The sequence below is a fragment of the Eutrigla gurnardus genome (assembly GCF_963514095.1).
Source record: "Eutrigla gurnardus genome assembly, chromosome: 19".
Lineage (NCBI taxonomy): Eukaryota > Metazoa > Chordata > Actinopteri > Perciformes > Triglidae > Eutrigla > Eutrigla gurnardus.
Genome location: NC_139930.1, coordinates 24,074,327 through 24,092,949, shown reverse-complemented (window position 1 = coordinate 24,092,949; position 18,623 = coordinate 24,074,327). Strand labels below are relative to the sequence as shown.

Sequence of the window (18,623 nt, the reverse complement as noted above, 5' to 3'; positions counted from 1 at the left end):
TCCCCCTGCTCACGCCTCCACTTACATCTCCTGGTCTTCCTTTCCCTCTAAATCCTTTACTTCCCCCCCCTACTGTTCCTCCTCCCAGCCTCCTCCTCCAGTCTCTTTTCCCTTCTCCTCCGCTTGTGTTGTTTTCTCTTTCTCCTCCTTGTTTGGGGACTTGTGACTCTTATGCTGAGCTCCAGCCAAACAGAGGTGTCTTTTTCTCTGTCACGTACATAAATATCATCACCGTGTGAAATGTGAGAAACAATAAAATTCTCTGGAAAACACACACACACACACACACACACACACACACACACACACACACACACACACACACACAGATACAGGCAATCTGCTGGAGACTCATACATTTTTAAACTGCAGTGTTGTCGTCAGCCTGTTCCCTTTCCCCCCCTCGCTGTCTCTTCTCTTTCCATACCTTTTTCTGTTTCCTTCTGTATTTCCTTCACCAGTAAAAGGTCATGTGTTGTCTTTTGGAGTGCTTCTTTGATGCTAATGAATGAAGACTGCCCTCCAGGAAAAAAAAAAAGATCGACCTGTCCATACCGTGTTGGTCCGGTTTGTTTGAGGGCTCCGTTCCATGCACGGTTCACTTCCTCGGCCCCAGCACGGTTGGAAGAGGTGTCTTTCGGCACGGTTAATGCACGGGTATGCAACATAGGCCGTTTTACACATTATCGCTCAGTGCAAAGTTGCAGTTCTCTGTTTTCTCCATTCATGTACAAGGGGAAAATCATGCTTAGGCCCAGTTGGGCTGGGGGACTGGGGAGGGGGGGAATTGTGCTTAGGCACGATATGGAAAGGTATTGTGCCTGGCCCTAGTGTAATAGTGCCCTAAGTGGTTGGGGGCCGCCCAGAATATCCCTGCAACAATGTGGCTAAAACACGACTAAGGTCCACGCAGGTGCATGAAAAAAGCAGCACTGAGCTACACAATATCAATTTCCCGCTTCGTTAGATTCTGGAGTGTCTCACCAGGAAATCATAATGAGAAATGAGCACGAGCTGCAGCCTGAGTGCTGCTCTAGGCGCGATATAACATGAAACAACAAGAGAAAGCAGAGATAGCTGTAGGTGAACGTGTTGGCATGCCTCACCATATTTATGATACTATGTCGCTTCATTCAGACAAACTTCCCATCTGTCTGTTTTCTTATTTCCTTCCTTCTGTACAAAAATCCCAGCAGTACACGTTCCTCCACAGATGCCATCTTTGTTTACTACTGTCGTCATGGAAACTGCTCTGTTTCACCCATTAAAATGTGTCACCTCCAAGAGAGAGCTCGTTTTCAGTCGGGATGTCTGGGATTTGATGTTAAATAATGTCACATTTTCATGACTATAAGAATTGTAGAACTTCTTGTGATCTATCTTGTCCTGATACCTAAACTATGGTTGAAAGAAAATAGTTCCTACATGAAACTGCTCACAACAGGAGCGCAATTTCTAGTTCCATAAGCCGGAGGTTCTTATTTCCTTCATATATCTGTTGTTGCTTTTGGACTGAAACTCAGCTCATGAATAATTTGAGTTAAAATTCCTGGAAAAACGACACATCTGCCCCTGACATTATCCTCACCCTCTTAATCGATGCATTCTTTCATTTGGCTCCATTAACCATTTTGCCGATCAGCTGCTGTTGATCTCAAACAGGACCCGGGTGTTCCGTCGGCGATGGTCATTTCTGCTGACTCGGCTGACGACATCACCGCGGCCTGTGAAGAGCGTGACATTATGACATGACGACGAGCAGTCGAGCTATAACGGTCCCCATTGTGCTGGCAGGAAACAACAATGTGAGCTCCTGCTGAGTCACATGTTGCCACGGTGTGCCTAAACAATTAATACCTGTTTTCCTGTTTGTGAGGAAGCCGTCGTCGTGTTCAGGCAGCTTGTTGATCTCGACTCACTTCAGATGTGACGTTAACCCTGCTTTTGTAACTTATACATGAGCTTCTGTCCGTCATGTTCTTACACTACATTTCACCACTGTTCTGGAGACGTTTTACTTTGAGTCACATGTCAATTTCATGGTCGCTTGCGGTGAAGTCAGGAGATCGCCTGGGAATTATGATTGGTACTGCTCCCAATTATTATCTACACATGAGCTGCATCACCAGCATAGCATTCCCTCACCTCAGGTATATCTCAACATTTCTTTCTATCTCAGAGAGGAATACTTGTCCCGCCTTTGTCACCAGTGGACTGCAAATGAATAACCAGATTAATTTCCGTAACGTTGAAGGGGTTTGTGGGTTTCTAATATTAAGTGCATATATGCTACATGCAGTCAATGAAAAATGAATGATCCCTGTTGTTTTTCTCCTGTTTGTTGGGAGCAACTTTGTCTTCATGCTGGGATTTGAACTGATGACCTGTCGCTTACAAGCTGTGGAGCGATCGGGAGAAAGACTGGGTTGTTGTGTTCTGCTGGGTAGATAATGTGAGAGAGGAGAGGGCATTCTTTTAGTGTTTTGAACAGGGCTGTAATAGAAACGGCATGACACTGTTGTCCACCTCCATCTCAGCTGAGACCTTACTGGTGGAATCAAGACATCCCTATGGTTTCTATCAGTTCGTAGTCATTGCATTACCAATCAGTCTTTTTTAATCCCTTCATTGCTTCTCCGTTTCCATGACCTTCCGTTCATATCCACGGAAATCAGTCTGCAGTCTGGACAAACATTTAGTAGTTTCTTTTTATGGAAGTTGTTGCATCTGATGCACTTCCAAGGTCGGTGGTTTGATGAATGACTTATTTCCATGAAACCCATATGAGCACATCTCTGGTAAACACAAGATTCATAGTGGGGCTTTAGTGTGAGTCTTTGTGGGAATACAGATCTGACCATAACTTAATTGGTTGAACCAATTGATTCGTCGACAAAATCATATGAGTGTTGGGGGATGCAGCGTTTTCTCCGTTTACAAACCCGTACAGGGAGAATGTGCAAATATGTTCCGTATTTGTTGTTTCAGTGTGCTGCTCGAAGAAACCCCGACATTCACTTTCAACTAGGCTCTCTATCAGAAATATTTGTCCAAAAGTGTGAGGTATAAATTCTAACAGGCGGATGGAAGGGGCCAGGGGAAATGCCTCTACTGCAGGTTGTAGTTTTATGTTGGACACCAGTGGTTTATGTCTGTCCTGCGTCAGGCTGTTAACTTTTTACTATCTGCAGTTATGGAATATGGCCACACAGACGCAACCGCACACAAGACGACACACAGAATTCCCACCACTCACATTCCGTTTTCAAAATTGATAGCGGCGACCGTCGTATGACCGATGAACCCTGTGAAGCCGATGCCGGCGGTGTGTATCTTCATTGTGAGCTTTAGTGCTCACTGTGATCTCATTCCCATCCCCGGGTCAGTTGTGTGTCTCTCTTCTGTACCAGCGAAACCCATCCAATATATTAACACAGTTATTTCTAAGCGCTTGTCTCTGGTTCACTGGGAATTGTGGGAATTGCTGTTCCCGACTGGGAGCATGTTCATGCTTAATGTCAAAGTCTTAGCAGATTGGTTTGTACCCCGTTGCCCTTTTCACATTCAGCCAGTGGGGGGTTGAGGGGCCAGAGTCCGGCGCCGCTATCGATTTAAAATGTTTCTGTCAAGGATTTATCATAGAAGAAAAAGTAATACTCAGATTGAGTGAATGTGTGTGTTTTCTTGTCTCAGTGAATTCGTTGTTTGGTCCGGTGGCCTTTCATGTTCTGCCTTCCCTCAGTGAATCTTCCTCATCAAACCAATCCCGTGGACCGCAATGAAAGACCATCCTTGACACTGAGTGATGTCACTGTCCCGCTGAGTGATGTCACTGTCCCACTTACGCCGCCATGATGGCCCCAAAACAATATTCACCCAGACTAGGCCGCTGATGTTTCAGTGAATGATGCTTTTCACTTAACAAACCGTATGATTTCAGTTACGACGGTCCAAATGAAATCAGGTCACTACACATCAAAAGTTAGTAATTGTCATAAAGGTTTGATGTGCTTTAAGAGAATGTTGGTGCTTGCTTACAAAAAGACTGTTAGACTAAGTAGCTGAGATATTGACTGGAGGGTTTGCTCGTCTTATTCAATTGTTTAAATGTAAGAGTCTCCTATAGAACTGCAATTAAATCAAAGACATATTTTACCAGTGCAAAATGGATGGAAGATAATGGATAGTGGCCGAGGTGATGTGTTCATGACACCCAGACCGGACAGAAATTAATATCGTGTAACAGAATATCGTCTCCTGCTGTCAGTGTTTCAGTGATGGATCTTATTTTGTCATGGTAACCATCTGTGTTGTGGTAAGGTGGCCTTTAAAGGCCTAAAGGTCACCAACACGAGCTGCATGATGCTTCATCGCCTGGACAGGGGGCAGGAGATATTTTCTCTTAAATTATTGATGTTGTTTACCACCATATCTGGCCGGTAAAACACGCTCAGAATTTCTCTTGCACAAATTCGGACTCTAGACGCTGTCCGAGAGGAGACAAATTCAATTTAGGACTTTCTGAAAAATTATTCAGACTGGCAAGAGTTTTAAAAAATCTCCAATGAAAAAAATCAAGTTTTCAATACCAGTGAAATGTGTCGACTAGGCCTGACTGTCATCAAGCAAGTTTCAGTGTAATTGAAGAGCATCATTGTGTGAAGGGATGTGAGGAATGAGGAAGAACAAGTGAGAGGCTGAGCTGTGTCTTTCACTCGTATTCCTTCTCCCCTCCCTCCCTCCCTCCGCTTTGCTGGTGTCTCCTCGCGTTATCGTCACTTTGGATGATGTACGTTTCTAATGAAGCTGTCATGGCTGCTGGCCAGCCAGAGACACGCGGCTGCTAAGATGTCGCTCAGAGCAGCCTGGAAGCAACAAAACGGACTGGAGCTGGGCGGAAATGCTGTGGAAGCAGCGATAATCTCACTGGCGGTAAATATCAGTGGGTGGAAAAGATTATTTTCTTCTTAAATGTTTTCCAAACACAAGAAGCTGTACTTTTACCTCAAAAAGAAATTCAGTCTTAAACAAAATCATGATTTAAACCAGTAAATACTTTCATATGAACAGTAGATACTGAAATTATTTTCAGTATCTACTGAAATTATTTGATCCCAAACTTTTTTTCTTCCAAAAAATTAAAAAAATTAACATTAACTAAAAGTGTGACATAACAGTAAAACAATTCAGGAGATGTAATATTGAGTTTTGCATTAAAAGATCACTTTGAAAACCTCAAGTTCCGCCCAGTGAGTAAGCACCAGTTAATAACTAATATTTGTTTTTATTCATGTACGTTTTGTTGCATGTAGCAGACTGTCTGGTCTTTGAATGGCTGAATAAACAGAATGCAGTTCCTCCATTCGAGAGTTTACCTGGGTCGCTCCTCTTTCATTTCTAGCTACTTCCTGTTTGACCGCTGCTAACTACATATTGCACACACACAGCTTCCTCTACCAGTATGACCTGAGGCTGCTCTGCACTCACGTGTGTGTGTGTGTGTGTGTGTGTGTGTGTGTGTGTGTGTGTGTGTGTGTGTGTGTGTGTGTGTGTGTGTGTGTGTGTGTGTGTGTGTGTGTGTGTGTGTGTGTGTGTGTGTGTGTGTGTGTGTGTGTGTGTGTTGCTCAGCCCCACCCTTTCATTAAGCACACACAGAGAGAGAGAGCAGAACATTGGAGATGAGGAAGAGGGAATAGCAAAAGACGGAATGCATCATAACTAATGTGGACATGAGAACGAAACCAGTCAGTCAGGTTATCAGTGAGCCAGCCAAATTAGTGGTCAGGAAACCAGACAAACTTGGACTGTTTTTTCCCGTCACTATAAGTCAGCAACTGAGCAGACTGAGTTAGTTCAATCAATGAGTCGGTCATTTGGATAGCCAGTTATGTAGTCGATGAAAGAGTTTGTTACTTAGTCAGGCCGTTTTTCACTTTGTCCACTCCATTATTGAATTAGTTATTCAGATGATTCGTGACTTTGAGCAACGAAGAGCCATTCAACTAGTCATCATCTCTCCCTCAAGCCAGGCAGCGAGTCAGCTGGTCGCTGAGGGGAGTGGCTCTCTGCTCTGCTGCCTTCAGCTGAATGGTAGTCGGTCACCCAGCCTCCCACTCAGCCACTCTCTTCAGTCAGGCAGGCAGTCAGGCAGTCAGTGGGTTGGTCGCTTGGTTGGTCGGTGGAGATAGATGCAGGGCTGCTGGTCAGCTGCTCTGGACGGCTCATATTTCCCAAAGGATCTCGCACCGTGGAATCATCTAAAGAGCCGTTGAGAGGTAGGGAGCTCAGACAAGCAACAGGATGTTTGTTTCAACTTTGTTGATTGCGTTTGGGAGGTTTTTGCCGACTTTTGTAGGCATGTGACAGGCTGCAGGGTGATCCGTGAGAGACGGGGGGAGGGTTGTATGCAGATGTAGACTCAAAAATAAACAACATGTTATTAAACGGTGTAATACAGCCGGTGCATCTGTAGCTGTGGAATGTGATCACACCCTTTTCTACAAGTTGATAACTGTTACCGTATTGTTGCGCTCAGCTGCATCATCCAGGCCGCTCGTTATCTGGTCATGAATTCAGTCTCATGATAGTGGTGATGGTTGAAAGCTTAAACGGAGACTGTCTTGTTTTACTTTGATCAAACTAGTGTTGTGATCAGAAATCCAGTTTGACTTCTAGTACTATTTATATACTTGCTTTGTTGTGTCTCATCTGAAACGAGGAGCAGTTTTTACCAAATATAAATTGGACAAAACAGCAATAAATATAAAGGTATTTTTTCAACCTTTTTATTTATTTGTAAAAGAGATGCATAAATGTTAAATAATACTTTTACACACACTTTTTTGGTTTTATTGTTACAAAGCACATTTTTAATATTGTACATATAAGCTTATTTCTTTAAATTAAATTTAGCAGATTTAAGATTCTTTTGAAATATTTAAAACATTGTGAACCCTTTTTTTGAATCAGTAGCTCTGTGGGACGCAGACAAACAAATGAAGAAATAAACGACAGAGAAGATGATGGGTGAAAAGAGACGAAAAACGCATACAGAGTTAAAATTTCGTTCTTCACCGAAAAGAGAAGGCAACTTATTTTCAACAGATTTGGCTGCTTTGAGACTTGACGGTGAGTGCTTAACAAGAATCCACCCGTGTGTTCTTTAAACGGACGTATAGAAACACGGTTTACATCCTTATCTTAAACGCTGCTGTGACCAAACCTTGACGATAAAACAGCTTGCAAGTGCGTAATTATGAGAGCGGAGTCAGTCTCTTGAAAACCCTGTGGGAGCTTAATGCATTGCTCCTTTAGCGACCAAGCTAGCTAACCTGCTAGCTAGCTTGGTGAGCAGTTGTCACTAACAATAGCACAGTCGCTGCAGGCTAGCATTTTAGCGGTTAGCTTACCAGCTCCTGAAGTGCGCTAAGTAGGCGTGCAAGTAGTTAACCAAGCTTTTACAACCAAATATTTAGTGAGGACAAATGAGCTAGCCAGTGGGGCATGTTTACTTGCACAAACATTACAGTAAAAACAAACACAGCCAGCCAGGCTATATAAACAAAGCAAAGAGAAGCTCGGATAACAACACACACAGAGGGAGAGCAACTTAATTCTCTGCGTAGGTAGACATAACAGTTGTCTGCTGCTATTCGCTCTGAATATAGAATTGAATCCGTTCAACTTTCTAAAAGCTCATTTCACCAAGAAACGACATACAATTTATTTTTTTAATTACTAATTTGCTTTTAAACTCGCCCGATGAGCATGAACCAATAAATGTACAAAATATTCACAACTGAATTTGTACTCTTTGTCAGGTTTCTTTGAAGTTTGGTTTATGTAATTATCTACCAGGGCACGCTTTCATTTCACCGAGCACTTTGTGAATGTGACTTGTTGCTGTGAGGAGAAACAGCCCCCGAGCTTTGTTGAAACAGTGTTATCTTAAAAACTGGTTCGACTACAGAGGTGAAATAATGTTATTTAAAAGGCTGTAAGATGTAAGAAAATAGTAAGTCGCTGCAGGGTTCGCTGGATGCGACTTCTGAAAGTGTTTGTGAAAGGTCTGTGTGCTGATAAACGTCTCTTCCTCCTGCTCTCTTATCGGAAGCCTTTTCCTCTTTCATGATTTATAGCGAAGGGGGATTCTGAGGTAAATATTTGACTGGGGCAAGCATACAAAATGGTGAAAAAACAGAAGCCATTTTGAAAATAAAATGACACAAGTGTGTTTGTTTCTAGTATGTGAAACAGCTCGTGGTCATAAACCCACCGAAACCTGTTAATATTGATATCTTGCCCTCGGCCAAACTTTGAGGTACTCGAATATAATAAACTCTTCTAAAAATGCCGTGTTTAAAACACCAGCCGTACTTATATTCTGAAAGATGCCACTTTATAAAAGCAAATCATTTAATTTCATAACTTTCCAGCACTAATCCTTTAACAGACCCACATTTTCAGTCTTGGCCAAGCGACTGTTTTAGACCGTTATCGGTCGGTAAATGATAAGCGTGACAAAACAGCAGCAACCAAAGTTTCAGCTTCAGGTTTTATAGTCAACAACATGCTTTATAGGTGAAATAATTCATTATATAAAAAGTAATTTATAACCCCCATCAACCACTCTTTCCTCTCTATATCCATGTGTAATGAGTCAGGCATGTGACGTTGGTGTAAAACTCTCTTCTGTCTATTCATCATGGAAAACAGGCGTGTGTTTGTGCATGATGAAGACATTGTATAGTGGATTTTTTTCTTTTAACCGACCAAAATCTCAACTCTTCGCTGACTCCTCTCACCATGAACATAACGGATAGGTCAACAAGCAGCAGCTGGAAACTGATCCACAACATGTTAAATCTGCGTTATTTCCTTCTTTAAAGAAGTAAATGAATGAGTTATGTACTTCTCTCAGTAGTCACAATTCAATTCAATTTTATTTATAGTGTCAAATCACAACAGAAGTCATCTCAGGACACTTAACACATTGAGCAGGACTAGAATACGCTCAAAATTTCAAGAGTCAACACACACTGTGACCATGCCTCTTTGTGGTTCACTTACTACCCACATTTCCTGTGGGTAGTAAGTATAGTAAAAATGAGGTCAGCGGCCACAGAGCGCCTAACCGTCGCTGATTCCATTTCATGGAAAGTAACAGGAGTAATTATTAGAATCGTAGAGTAGTAACTGAATACCTTGTCGTTGAATACTGGAAATCTGAATTGATATACTTTTAATCTGAAGGATCCGGGAGACATCGGGGGAGCAGGGGCCAGCGCTCCGCTGTGTGTTGTGTGCTTTACTGTCCCGGGAGCAAACAGCGGGACCACATGTTCAGTCAGCTGATTGATCACATGACTTCGACTCAATAAGCAATGAAACGGAAAAGGAGAGAAGGAGGCACACGTGTTGTGTGTTTTATTTATAGAAAGTTTGTGTGTTTTTTGGGTTGGTGACGTGAGACCTGGCAGAGTTAAGACTAGCTAGCTATGGGAGGTGTTGGAAAAAATGTAAATATAGAACCAAAAAGAGTTCTTAACTTGGCAGTTGGCTAACTGGGTGAACGAACCGGCCTGCGTAACCCTGTTCAAAATTAACACGTTTTGCTTGTTACAGTAAAAAAAACAGGCAAAATACCTGGATTCACTAACCTCTGAGCCTAATTTAAAAAAAAAAATGTATCAATGCCCACCAGCAAAGGAGAAAGCATTGAAAGAAAGAGCACTACTATCCAAACCACTCTCCGACCACTAGTGGACAAGTGGCCTATTTAGTGGTTCAATAAGAGCTTCACTGGTAAAACTGTCTGGTCATCCAATGTCAATTTCAGTGGTCAGACTTTTATCACAGACCTTTTCTAACTTTTCCTCTCTCTTTTCTTTCTGTTTTTCAGGGAGCTATCGCAGTATAATAACCATAATGCACTCTAAGGCTCTCTGAAAAATAATGATATCACCCAAACCTCAATATAACAGCCATCCCACACTCGCTGTACCTTGTTTTTGTGTTTTCCATCAGTGTGGCATGTCCAAGGTGACAGCTGAAGAGTTTAAACTAAACTCATCTGGACTATTGGAGTCACAGGATCTGCAGGTCGTAGCCCAATGCTCCATATTAGTATTTGATCGGGTTCTCATACGGTTGGATTGATAGGTCTTGCACTTGAAAAACTAGTAATCCTATTTGGACAAGAAGAGCTTTGCGTTCGGACTTTGAAGCTTGATGGTGCCTTGAAAAACACCGCTGCTCCTTTTGTGTTTCAGTTGTTAACATCTTCGCTGTGAGCTTCATTTGTACTTCTCAGAAGTCCCTCTGATCCAAAGGGAACTGTGACGCTTCTTCTTTGCATTCTTTGTTTTGCAGTTTGTTGTTTCTCGAGCTGGCAATCTCCACAAGAGCCACAGAATAATAATGAATGCTTTTAGGGTCGGGTTGAGAGTATCGGACTGGAAACCTATGGAAAAGCTTTCATGACCTGGGAATGTTGTGGGCTGGATCAACGCTGTGTTAAATCAGCCTCTGACAGAGAAGAGCAGATCACATTGGTTTAGACAGAAATGTCACGGGTTTTAACTGCAGTAAACACAATCTGTTCAGTCTCTGTGTCCTTATGTGTAGTTGTTCAGTGGAGATAACTAAATAAAACCGCTTTAATTGTGTCAGTGCAGCCTCACAGAAGCGCTTGCATAGCTGTAGGCTGTTGAAGTCGTTGGCCTCATGATGGTGCTAGGAGAAAGGTCATGGGGGTAATCAAAAATCATTCGGATTCGTCCCCTGGAGACCAAGAATACCCACTAGGCGTTTCATGCCAATCTGGACGGTGGTTTTGGGCCCTACTGTTGAATGGATGAAAGAACACACCATGTTTTCACTCGAAGGCCCTCCTCATTCATTCTCTTTTACTGCCCAGTATTCCTACATCCATGCTGACCTTTCAGATCCAGCTGTGTGTGCTGTCTGTACAGATGTAAGTCCACCTCCTGTTGTGGGATTAAGGAGGTATTGAGGAAGCCCTGGTGGGGCTCATAGATGAATAAACAGCTACCATATAGCCAAGGCGAGCGTTATTCTGGCCTCATGAATGTAGTCAGACTGTCTGGTCTACATTTTAAAACCAGTGACAGAAGGTAGAACCCTTGGATAAAACCATCTGTTTGCACATGCAGAGGACGGCTCATTCCTTTCTCACTAGTAATTGCAGTTTTTTGGACGCAGCAGACCACCCAGCTGCTGTTTGGGTTCACTTCATTGATCTTTCTGCTGTGCCGTCTCCAATGTAACTCGCTGCTTTGGTAAGTGGTTCTGAAATGCTAAAAGGTTTTGGACAATCTGAAGGGTGAACCTGGAAAACGTCTGGGCAAATTGGATAATCAAGGGTCAATCCTCCTCCTTGTTAGTGGTTATTGATCGTTGACTCAGGAGAATAGATTGGGTAACGACAGCAAAGGCCCCCTCGGCAGAGTCCGACAATAGATGGAAAACCAATCAGTTGTCTGACCTGTTTTTGGATGATTCCGGAGTCACGACGGTCAGACTTAAAGGTCTCTGACGAATGTCTGCTGACCTTTTTAAAAATATATTAGATTTTGGAAAGAGAAGTTTTTTTCACCAGTTTGGGGAGGATATATCTGAAATGCACACAACCTGCACCCCACACTCAACAAGATGGTGCCCACCTATCTTATATCAATGATTTACCGTTGCAAGGAAAAAATCACTCTCCCCCCCAGAAGTGATAAAAATGGAAATGCACAGTTGACAGAATATTGTTACGTCCAATTCAGGAACCTCAATATACACAAAAAAAACCCAGCCGTATCAGACATTATGATATTTTATTTAGAGATCTCTCGTAAATTTCTCAAATGAGGCTTCTGGAGCGCTCATGTCTCATTCGGGGAGCTAACCTCCCCCGTGTTTCAACCCTGATTAAAACTATTTTACTCCGCGTTTGGGAACTAAAACCCTAGTGAGCATTTTCAGTGAGAATACGCAGATTAATCCTGTCTGTCAATTATGGCGTCCTTGCTGCTGTCAGTAATGCAATAAAAATCTGTCTGTCTATTTCTCTCTCTCTCTCTCTCTCTCTCTCTCTCTCTCTCTCTCTCTCTCTCTCTCTCTCTCTCTAAAATCCCCAAATTTGTCACATGTTGTTGTGCAGCTTTGAACTCTCCATCAGAGCCATCTTTTGCCCAGAAACGTCTGGTCTTATGAGAATACGTTCAATTTGGAAACTTTGGATAAACAACATATTAAGCAGATATGAATTATGTATTGAATTGAATTATGTATTCATTATAGGAGCAAAGTTGCATTATGTATAAAGCTCTAATGAACCCCAATGATACAGAACCCTCTTTCCTCATCAGCAGTAATTTGTAGATAATGAGGTATAGAGGGTATCAGGGTATAAGTACATGCTGTTGTTTTGATCATTCTCTCCCCAATATAATGGATGAATTTTTTTTGGCGGAAAAATCAAAGATTTCTGACAAATATAATAATTAATTCATTTCTTAAGCTAAAACAAAAGACTAGCAGGATATTAGCAGCATTAAAACAAAAGGTTTCCAATGATCAGGACCTCTTAATTGGCTAATTAAACTAGGGGTACATCCAGTCTGTTACATTGTTTTTGGTGATGTGAAGCCAGCTTTCTAAGGGCAGAATTCCCATCTCATAATGAAGTCATATTTTTCCATCATTGCTGCAAATGTGCTGTCACACACACACACACACACACACACACACACACACACACACACACACACACACACACACACAATATCTGCACACTCTGCACAGTGTCCAATAAATCTAAGTGTGTTTAGAGCAGCGCAGCCCTGGAAATTACACTCGGGGTCTGTCAGGTGGATTCATGCTTCTCCACGGGGGTGCAGACTCCTCGAGTGTTTGACCTGATTTATGCAGCGGCTTCAGTGTAGGATTTAACCAGTTGATTGGAAAAGCAACAGCACAACACGATGTGGTTTCATTATCAGGCCATGTTGTGCATCCATTGTATTCCTGCTGTTATGAAAGAGTGCAGGAAAATTTCATCACATGGACCCAAAAAACATTGAACAGTCAACTTCGACTTCTTATTTATTCCACATAAAATGACATATTTTTTATCCATTCCGTTTTGTCATACGGCAGGGTTAGCAGATCTGTAGACACTCAGTCTTTCAGTCATGTGTTCATCAGAGAGCTCGATGAACGTGTGAGAGGACTAGTTTTTCCAGAACATGGAGTCAGTCTGCTGCTGTGAGTCAGTGACGTCATCAGGATGCACATATGAAGGAAGATGCTGCTTCGGAGGCTTAAGATTTAGAGCTTAATTTCTTTGTGAGCAAACCAATCTAAACTAAAAGCAGGTTGCTTTGCTGGTTGTACATATTTAATGGGTAACCCATAACTATCTGTTACGTTAAGAAGCTGCAGACTGTGAATCAGTCTGACTGCGAGCAGTGACAAATGTATTTATCTCACAGATGTAAATGATAACCGGAGGAAGAGCAACACGCGACTTCCTGACAGATATCCTGATAGTGATGTTGATGATTCCTCATACAAACTCTAGTTCTTCTTCTTCTCTGTGCAACAGGACTCCACTGTTTGCCTCTCTTTTTGTTGTTTCTCTGTTTGTGATGGCTCGTACATTTTTAATGTCTGCGTGTGTTTTATGCTTTTGTCCTTTTTGTTACTGCGATGGAAGGTTTAGCAGAGACCAGTGAAACCTTTCCTCCACGACTGGATCGGAGCAAAGCTGTGAATAATGTCGTTCTTAGATTTGCATTCAGTCGTATTAATCAGATCATGCAGTCTAAATGAATAAATCCTAATCATATGTATCAATGAGAGTATGCTAACTATTAGAAACATACAGCTCCTACATTTGCCATAAAGTTGAGTCAATGACTTTTTAGTTTTTACATTTTTGTTTTTATTTTATGAATCCTTAAGCATTGTTTTGAGAAGGGAAAAAGTGTGTGTGTGTGTGTGTGCGTGCGTGCGTGCGCGTGTGTGTGTGTGCGCCTGCGTGCGCATGCGTGTGTGTCGTCAAGGCAACATGTGGTCCTGAAGACACCTACTGCAGCGGAAACTAACCAGCCACCACAATGGGATCACAACCACGCATGAAACTCAACAAGAGCGTCGCTGAGATCAAATGAAGGCTGAGGTCGAAGATTCTTAGATAACAAACCTATTTTATAGATTTGAGAATCCATTCAGAACCATACAGTCTAGTAATACACTGTTAATAGGACTATTTTCCCTCCACCACCACTAAGAAGATGAACATGCATTTTCTAAATACATCACCACGTTCTTCTTTTCTCTCCTATTCTGTTTAGTCCTGCTCGGTTGTCCGTTGTCAGGGTGACGGTGAGTCGTGCTGTTCTGTCAGCTGACCGAGCTGCTGTTAACAGTTTCGCCCTCAGGGTGTCATGACTGACCGATGATCACACTACAAGCATTCCTGGTTTTCCACCAGTGACAGCAGATCGATGACCTCCCCCTTTGTTTGGCCCCAAACCTGCACCCTCAGAGCTAAATGTGTGACCAAAGAGAAAATAACATCAGTTTACTGCCATGTGGTGGCAAAGTGGCCCCGATGTGGCAGCACATATGTTAGATGCTGTACGTTAATTATTAGAGATCATCTTGCTATTATTACTGCAACCCGTAGCATGTTAGTTAACAGTTTATTGGACTTTCCAGGTGTTTATAATTCATGTCATTCATTGCTATTAAAAGCTGAGTGTGTAAGTAGGTCGTGGGAAAAATTCAAAGTCAAATGTGCCTTAAAACATGAACGTAACTCAACATCTGTGTCTGCTCTTTCTACGGCAGCCCGACTGTAAAGAGCTGCTATTTATACACACTTAATTGTGTTTGGATACCATCAGGAGTGAGTGTTGGCCAATTATACGGTAGTATGTAGTACTATCTTTGCTTTCAGTCTGGCTGGTGGACAGCTCTGATTCTCAGCGTCACCGTCTGATCTCCTCACAACAACCTCCCTGTACATCAGAGTTCCTGGTTAATCACTGTCCTCACTGTAATAAGGCACGATGTAATGTGTGCTTCCTCTCAGCTGAGTGGATTAGAGTCTTGTGATCCTCCCTCTAAATATACCGCGTTTAGCCATGGGACAAACAGACCCCAGACCACCACTAGATACACCATCACTCGCTTTAAGAATTCACATGAAGACTGCATTCCTTTTCTCTTATCGATCTCCTCAAACGGACACACGCTTTCTCTGAAAGTTGATCTTCTGTTCCAGTTTGGTTCTCTAGCAAAAATAGTCTTAATGACGTCTGACAACTAGAGGTCAGATTTCAATAATGATTTCTGTGGATGTTCATAAACCCCTGAAGATGAACCCCAGTGTCTTTTGGTGAGCCCCTGACTCTTCCTCTAGTAACATTATCATAAGAAAACATGTCAGCTTTAGAGAACAAATATCACAATCTAATCTGATTTGAATTTGATTTTACAACCACTGGTCATGCTCCCCAGAAGATATTCCCTTTCTCTGACCCCCATGACCTTTCCTCTAACACTGTCCTCAGGCTCCAAGTGTAACTAAATAATTGCGTTCATACGGTGGCTGTGATGAAAACAGCTTCCAGATGACGCCATGTTGACTGCATGCACTTTTTTTTTTTCCAGAAAACGCAAATTTAGTTTTCACTCAAGACTTTTGCATTATTGATTTTTGCAGAGGCTTATTTCAATTCTTACATCCATCTTTACTTTGATTTTCCTTATCATAAAATATTCAAGTCTCCTTTTTTAAATATTTTAAAACCTGCCATGTTAACAACTACATTTGTTAGCTAGAAACCTTCTTCTCCCTTACCTTTTCTGCTGCTGCATTGCTTTTTAATACCCATTACCACCTATCTATAGATCTATAGAGTACCCGCTGACTGGATCTGTCAGATTAAACAGTAGTAAAGTAAGTAGAGTAGAGTAGTAAGTAGTACTTTCTTTAGCAGTCTTTTTTTGAAAGGAAGTGAGATGGAAGTTTTGTAGTTTTTGAAAATTATAGTAAATGAGGTTTGGTATTTTCCGAATTTTTACAATTCAAATACAAAACTCATAGAAACTCCTAGATTTTATTTGGGGATGCTTTTGTTGCCCTTTTCCTTTTTCCCACACTCACACATGCATACAAAGTTGCCATCTCCCCAGAAAGTCTCAGTTCTGGTCAGGGCGACCCTCTGACCACACTTCCATAATTCAACTGTAGATAAACAGTGAAGGCACACACACACACACACACACACACACACACACACACACACACACACACACACACACACACACACACCATCCCCGGGGTGTGACGGTGTTAGCTTGAGCTACACATTTCTCTGTGTTAAAGTGCCTTTCTGTCTATTTTCCACAGGTTTATTGCAGGCATCACTATGACTGATGGAGATTATGACTACCTTATAAAGCTCCTAGCCCTGGGGGACTCCGGCGTGGGGAAGACCACCTTCCTGTACCGATACACAGACAACAAATTCAACCCCAAGTTCATCACCACAGTCGGGATTGACTTCAGGGAAAAGAGAGTGGTGAGTTCTCATCTCTGATGTTTTATTTGGGAATAGAAGCGGGGAAATGTGTGCTTGTTTCTAAGTCATCTGAAGCTCCACCTCAACAAGACGTCAGTTTTCCAATACGCCAACCCTCACATGCTCACCACGCCGGTAATGCAGGCTTGGTTACCATAGTTACCATGCCGTGGAATTTTCCCAGGCATTTTCTTTGGGCTGAGCTTATCAAAGAGCAAACAGTGGGTCAGGTCAGGTCTGGCTTCTCTGCTGCTTTTCTGGGTCACAATCATTATATCAACGTGGACCGGGTTCAGATCCAGCAACCCTGGATACGTTATCTGTGGAAACTGAGTTTCTAACATCCATGATTACTGCAATATTAATACATGGAAAAAGAAAGGAAATCATCAGAAATATGTCCTTCCTCAATATTTTTCTGACCCCTCAAAATGATTTTCTTTATAACTCCCTTGAGGCCTGACTGCCAGCTTTGGAACCGCTGGGTTTGAGTACAAAATGATGCTTAAATGGAGCTGTGTGAAGTAAACTGAGTCAGCTGAAGACAGCAAATGTGAAAATGGGGGGAAAAAGGAGTTAAAAAGTAGTGAGCTTATCTGGCCTCTATAGCTCTTAACTTAGCAGCTTGTTGCTACATAAGCCCCACCACAAAACCGTCAGATATCGAGTTGCATTATGGGAAGTGTAGTTTTGAGTTTACCACGTCTCATTGATTTTAAACCCCCTTATTTCTTCAACTGTCCATTGTGAGCTTGACAGGAGTGCAATGCAAAAAGGAGCATCAGAAGCTAATCGAGCATTCTTTTAAATCCAAGTCTATCTTTGTCATATCAAAACGAACAAAGAACGATGTTCTCCAAGCATTAAACTTTAAATTGTCACTCCTGTGGCTGGAATCACATGGTGGTAAACGCACAGAGATGACCAGTCACCAGACAGAGTCGGAGTTTGACCTCTGAACCAGATGTTCAGAGGTCACTGCCTTCACGTTGTCGGAAACACTGGCGGCGCTGCTTCAATCCCTCCACTCAGGATGACTCATAGGATGGATTGTTGTTCCTCCCCTCCGATCTACTGCGTGTTGAGATCACACCTCGTGTTCAAGAGTCAAGAGTGTGATCGCAGCTGTAGCTCGCTGCTGTCGGGGGCTCCTCCTCCTCGGGGGCTCCTCCTCCTCGGGGCCTCTGTGGAGCCTGAAGGCGGATGCTGAACATGGACACACCGCTTGTTTTTCATTTAAGCCACTGAACCAGAATAGACGGTTCTGATAAGCTGTGATGAAATATTTGCTGCTGTGAACTCAGATGAATATGGTGAATATTTTGGCTGAATATCAATATTGTAATTAATGTTAAATACATTGAATAGATACTGTTGTGTGACTGGGAGTCTACAACAATGTATTGAGGAAAAGTGAAATAATCTACTTTCCTCTTAATATTTGTTTGGGTTGTCAGTGCGACAAACATTCAGTCCAGTTGTTTATAGACTTGTTTTTTGGGGAAAACAGCAAAACAGATGAATATCTTACCAGTTACATGCATGTTTGATTTAGAATAATTGACTTAAAGAAAATAAGATTAAATCTAAGATTGGACTCTCCTGAACTACCCTTTTTGCCGGTGGGCCGGGTATTGAACATGCATTGCAACAGATAGATAATAGATCGCTGGAGAGTTTGTCAACTTATTCTTTGATGGAATAACTGGTGATTTTCTTCTTATTTGATTTTATAATTTGGATATAAAAGTATAATGAGAATATGGAAGACTGTGCAGTCATCTCAACGTCGTAATGCAGTAATCCTAAACTTCAATAACGATATATTTTACATTCGGGCTGAGGCTCCTCCTAGTTATGAGGAATGCCTAGACCTGATGGATGAAAACTAAACTGTTGTTTCTGTGTCTCCAGGTGTACACAGCGTCCAACCCCAATGGGGCGACCACAGGGAAAACCTTCAAGGTTCACCTTCAGCTCTGGGACACGGCTGGACAGGAGAGGTGGGTTTCCTTCTTT

At 42.3% G+C, this 18,623-nt stretch overlaps 2 protein-coding genes across 3 annotated transcripts in view; one reads left to right on the top strand and one right to left on the bottom strand.

The window, feature by feature from the left end:
- pum3 (pumilio RNA-binding family member 3) overlaps positions 1–18,623 on the bottom strand; it is a 94,148-nt gene that overhangs the window by 40,066 nt on the left and 35,459 nt on the right. The gene's annotated exons all lie outside the window — the stretch shown is intronic.
- LOC311029989 (ras-related protein Rab-27B-like) overlaps positions 1–18,623 on the top strand; it is a 38,088-nt gene that overhangs the window by 10,585 nt on the left and 8,880 nt on the right. The window contains exons 1-3 of one of the 2 annotated variants that reach the window (XM_084035434.1): positions 6,118–6,275; positions 16,433–16,604; positions 18,519–18,607. In XM_084035434.1, the coding sequence (XP_083891560.1) occupies positions 16,452–16,604; positions 18,519–18,607 (242 nt within the window). In that variant the 5' untranslated portion in view covers positions 6,118–6,275; positions 16,433–16,451. Of the gene's footprint in view, positions 1–6,117; positions 6,276–16,432; positions 16,605–18,518; positions 18,608–18,623 lie in introns of those variants that run through there. The other variant, XM_084035435.1, reaches the window with a different exon arrangement.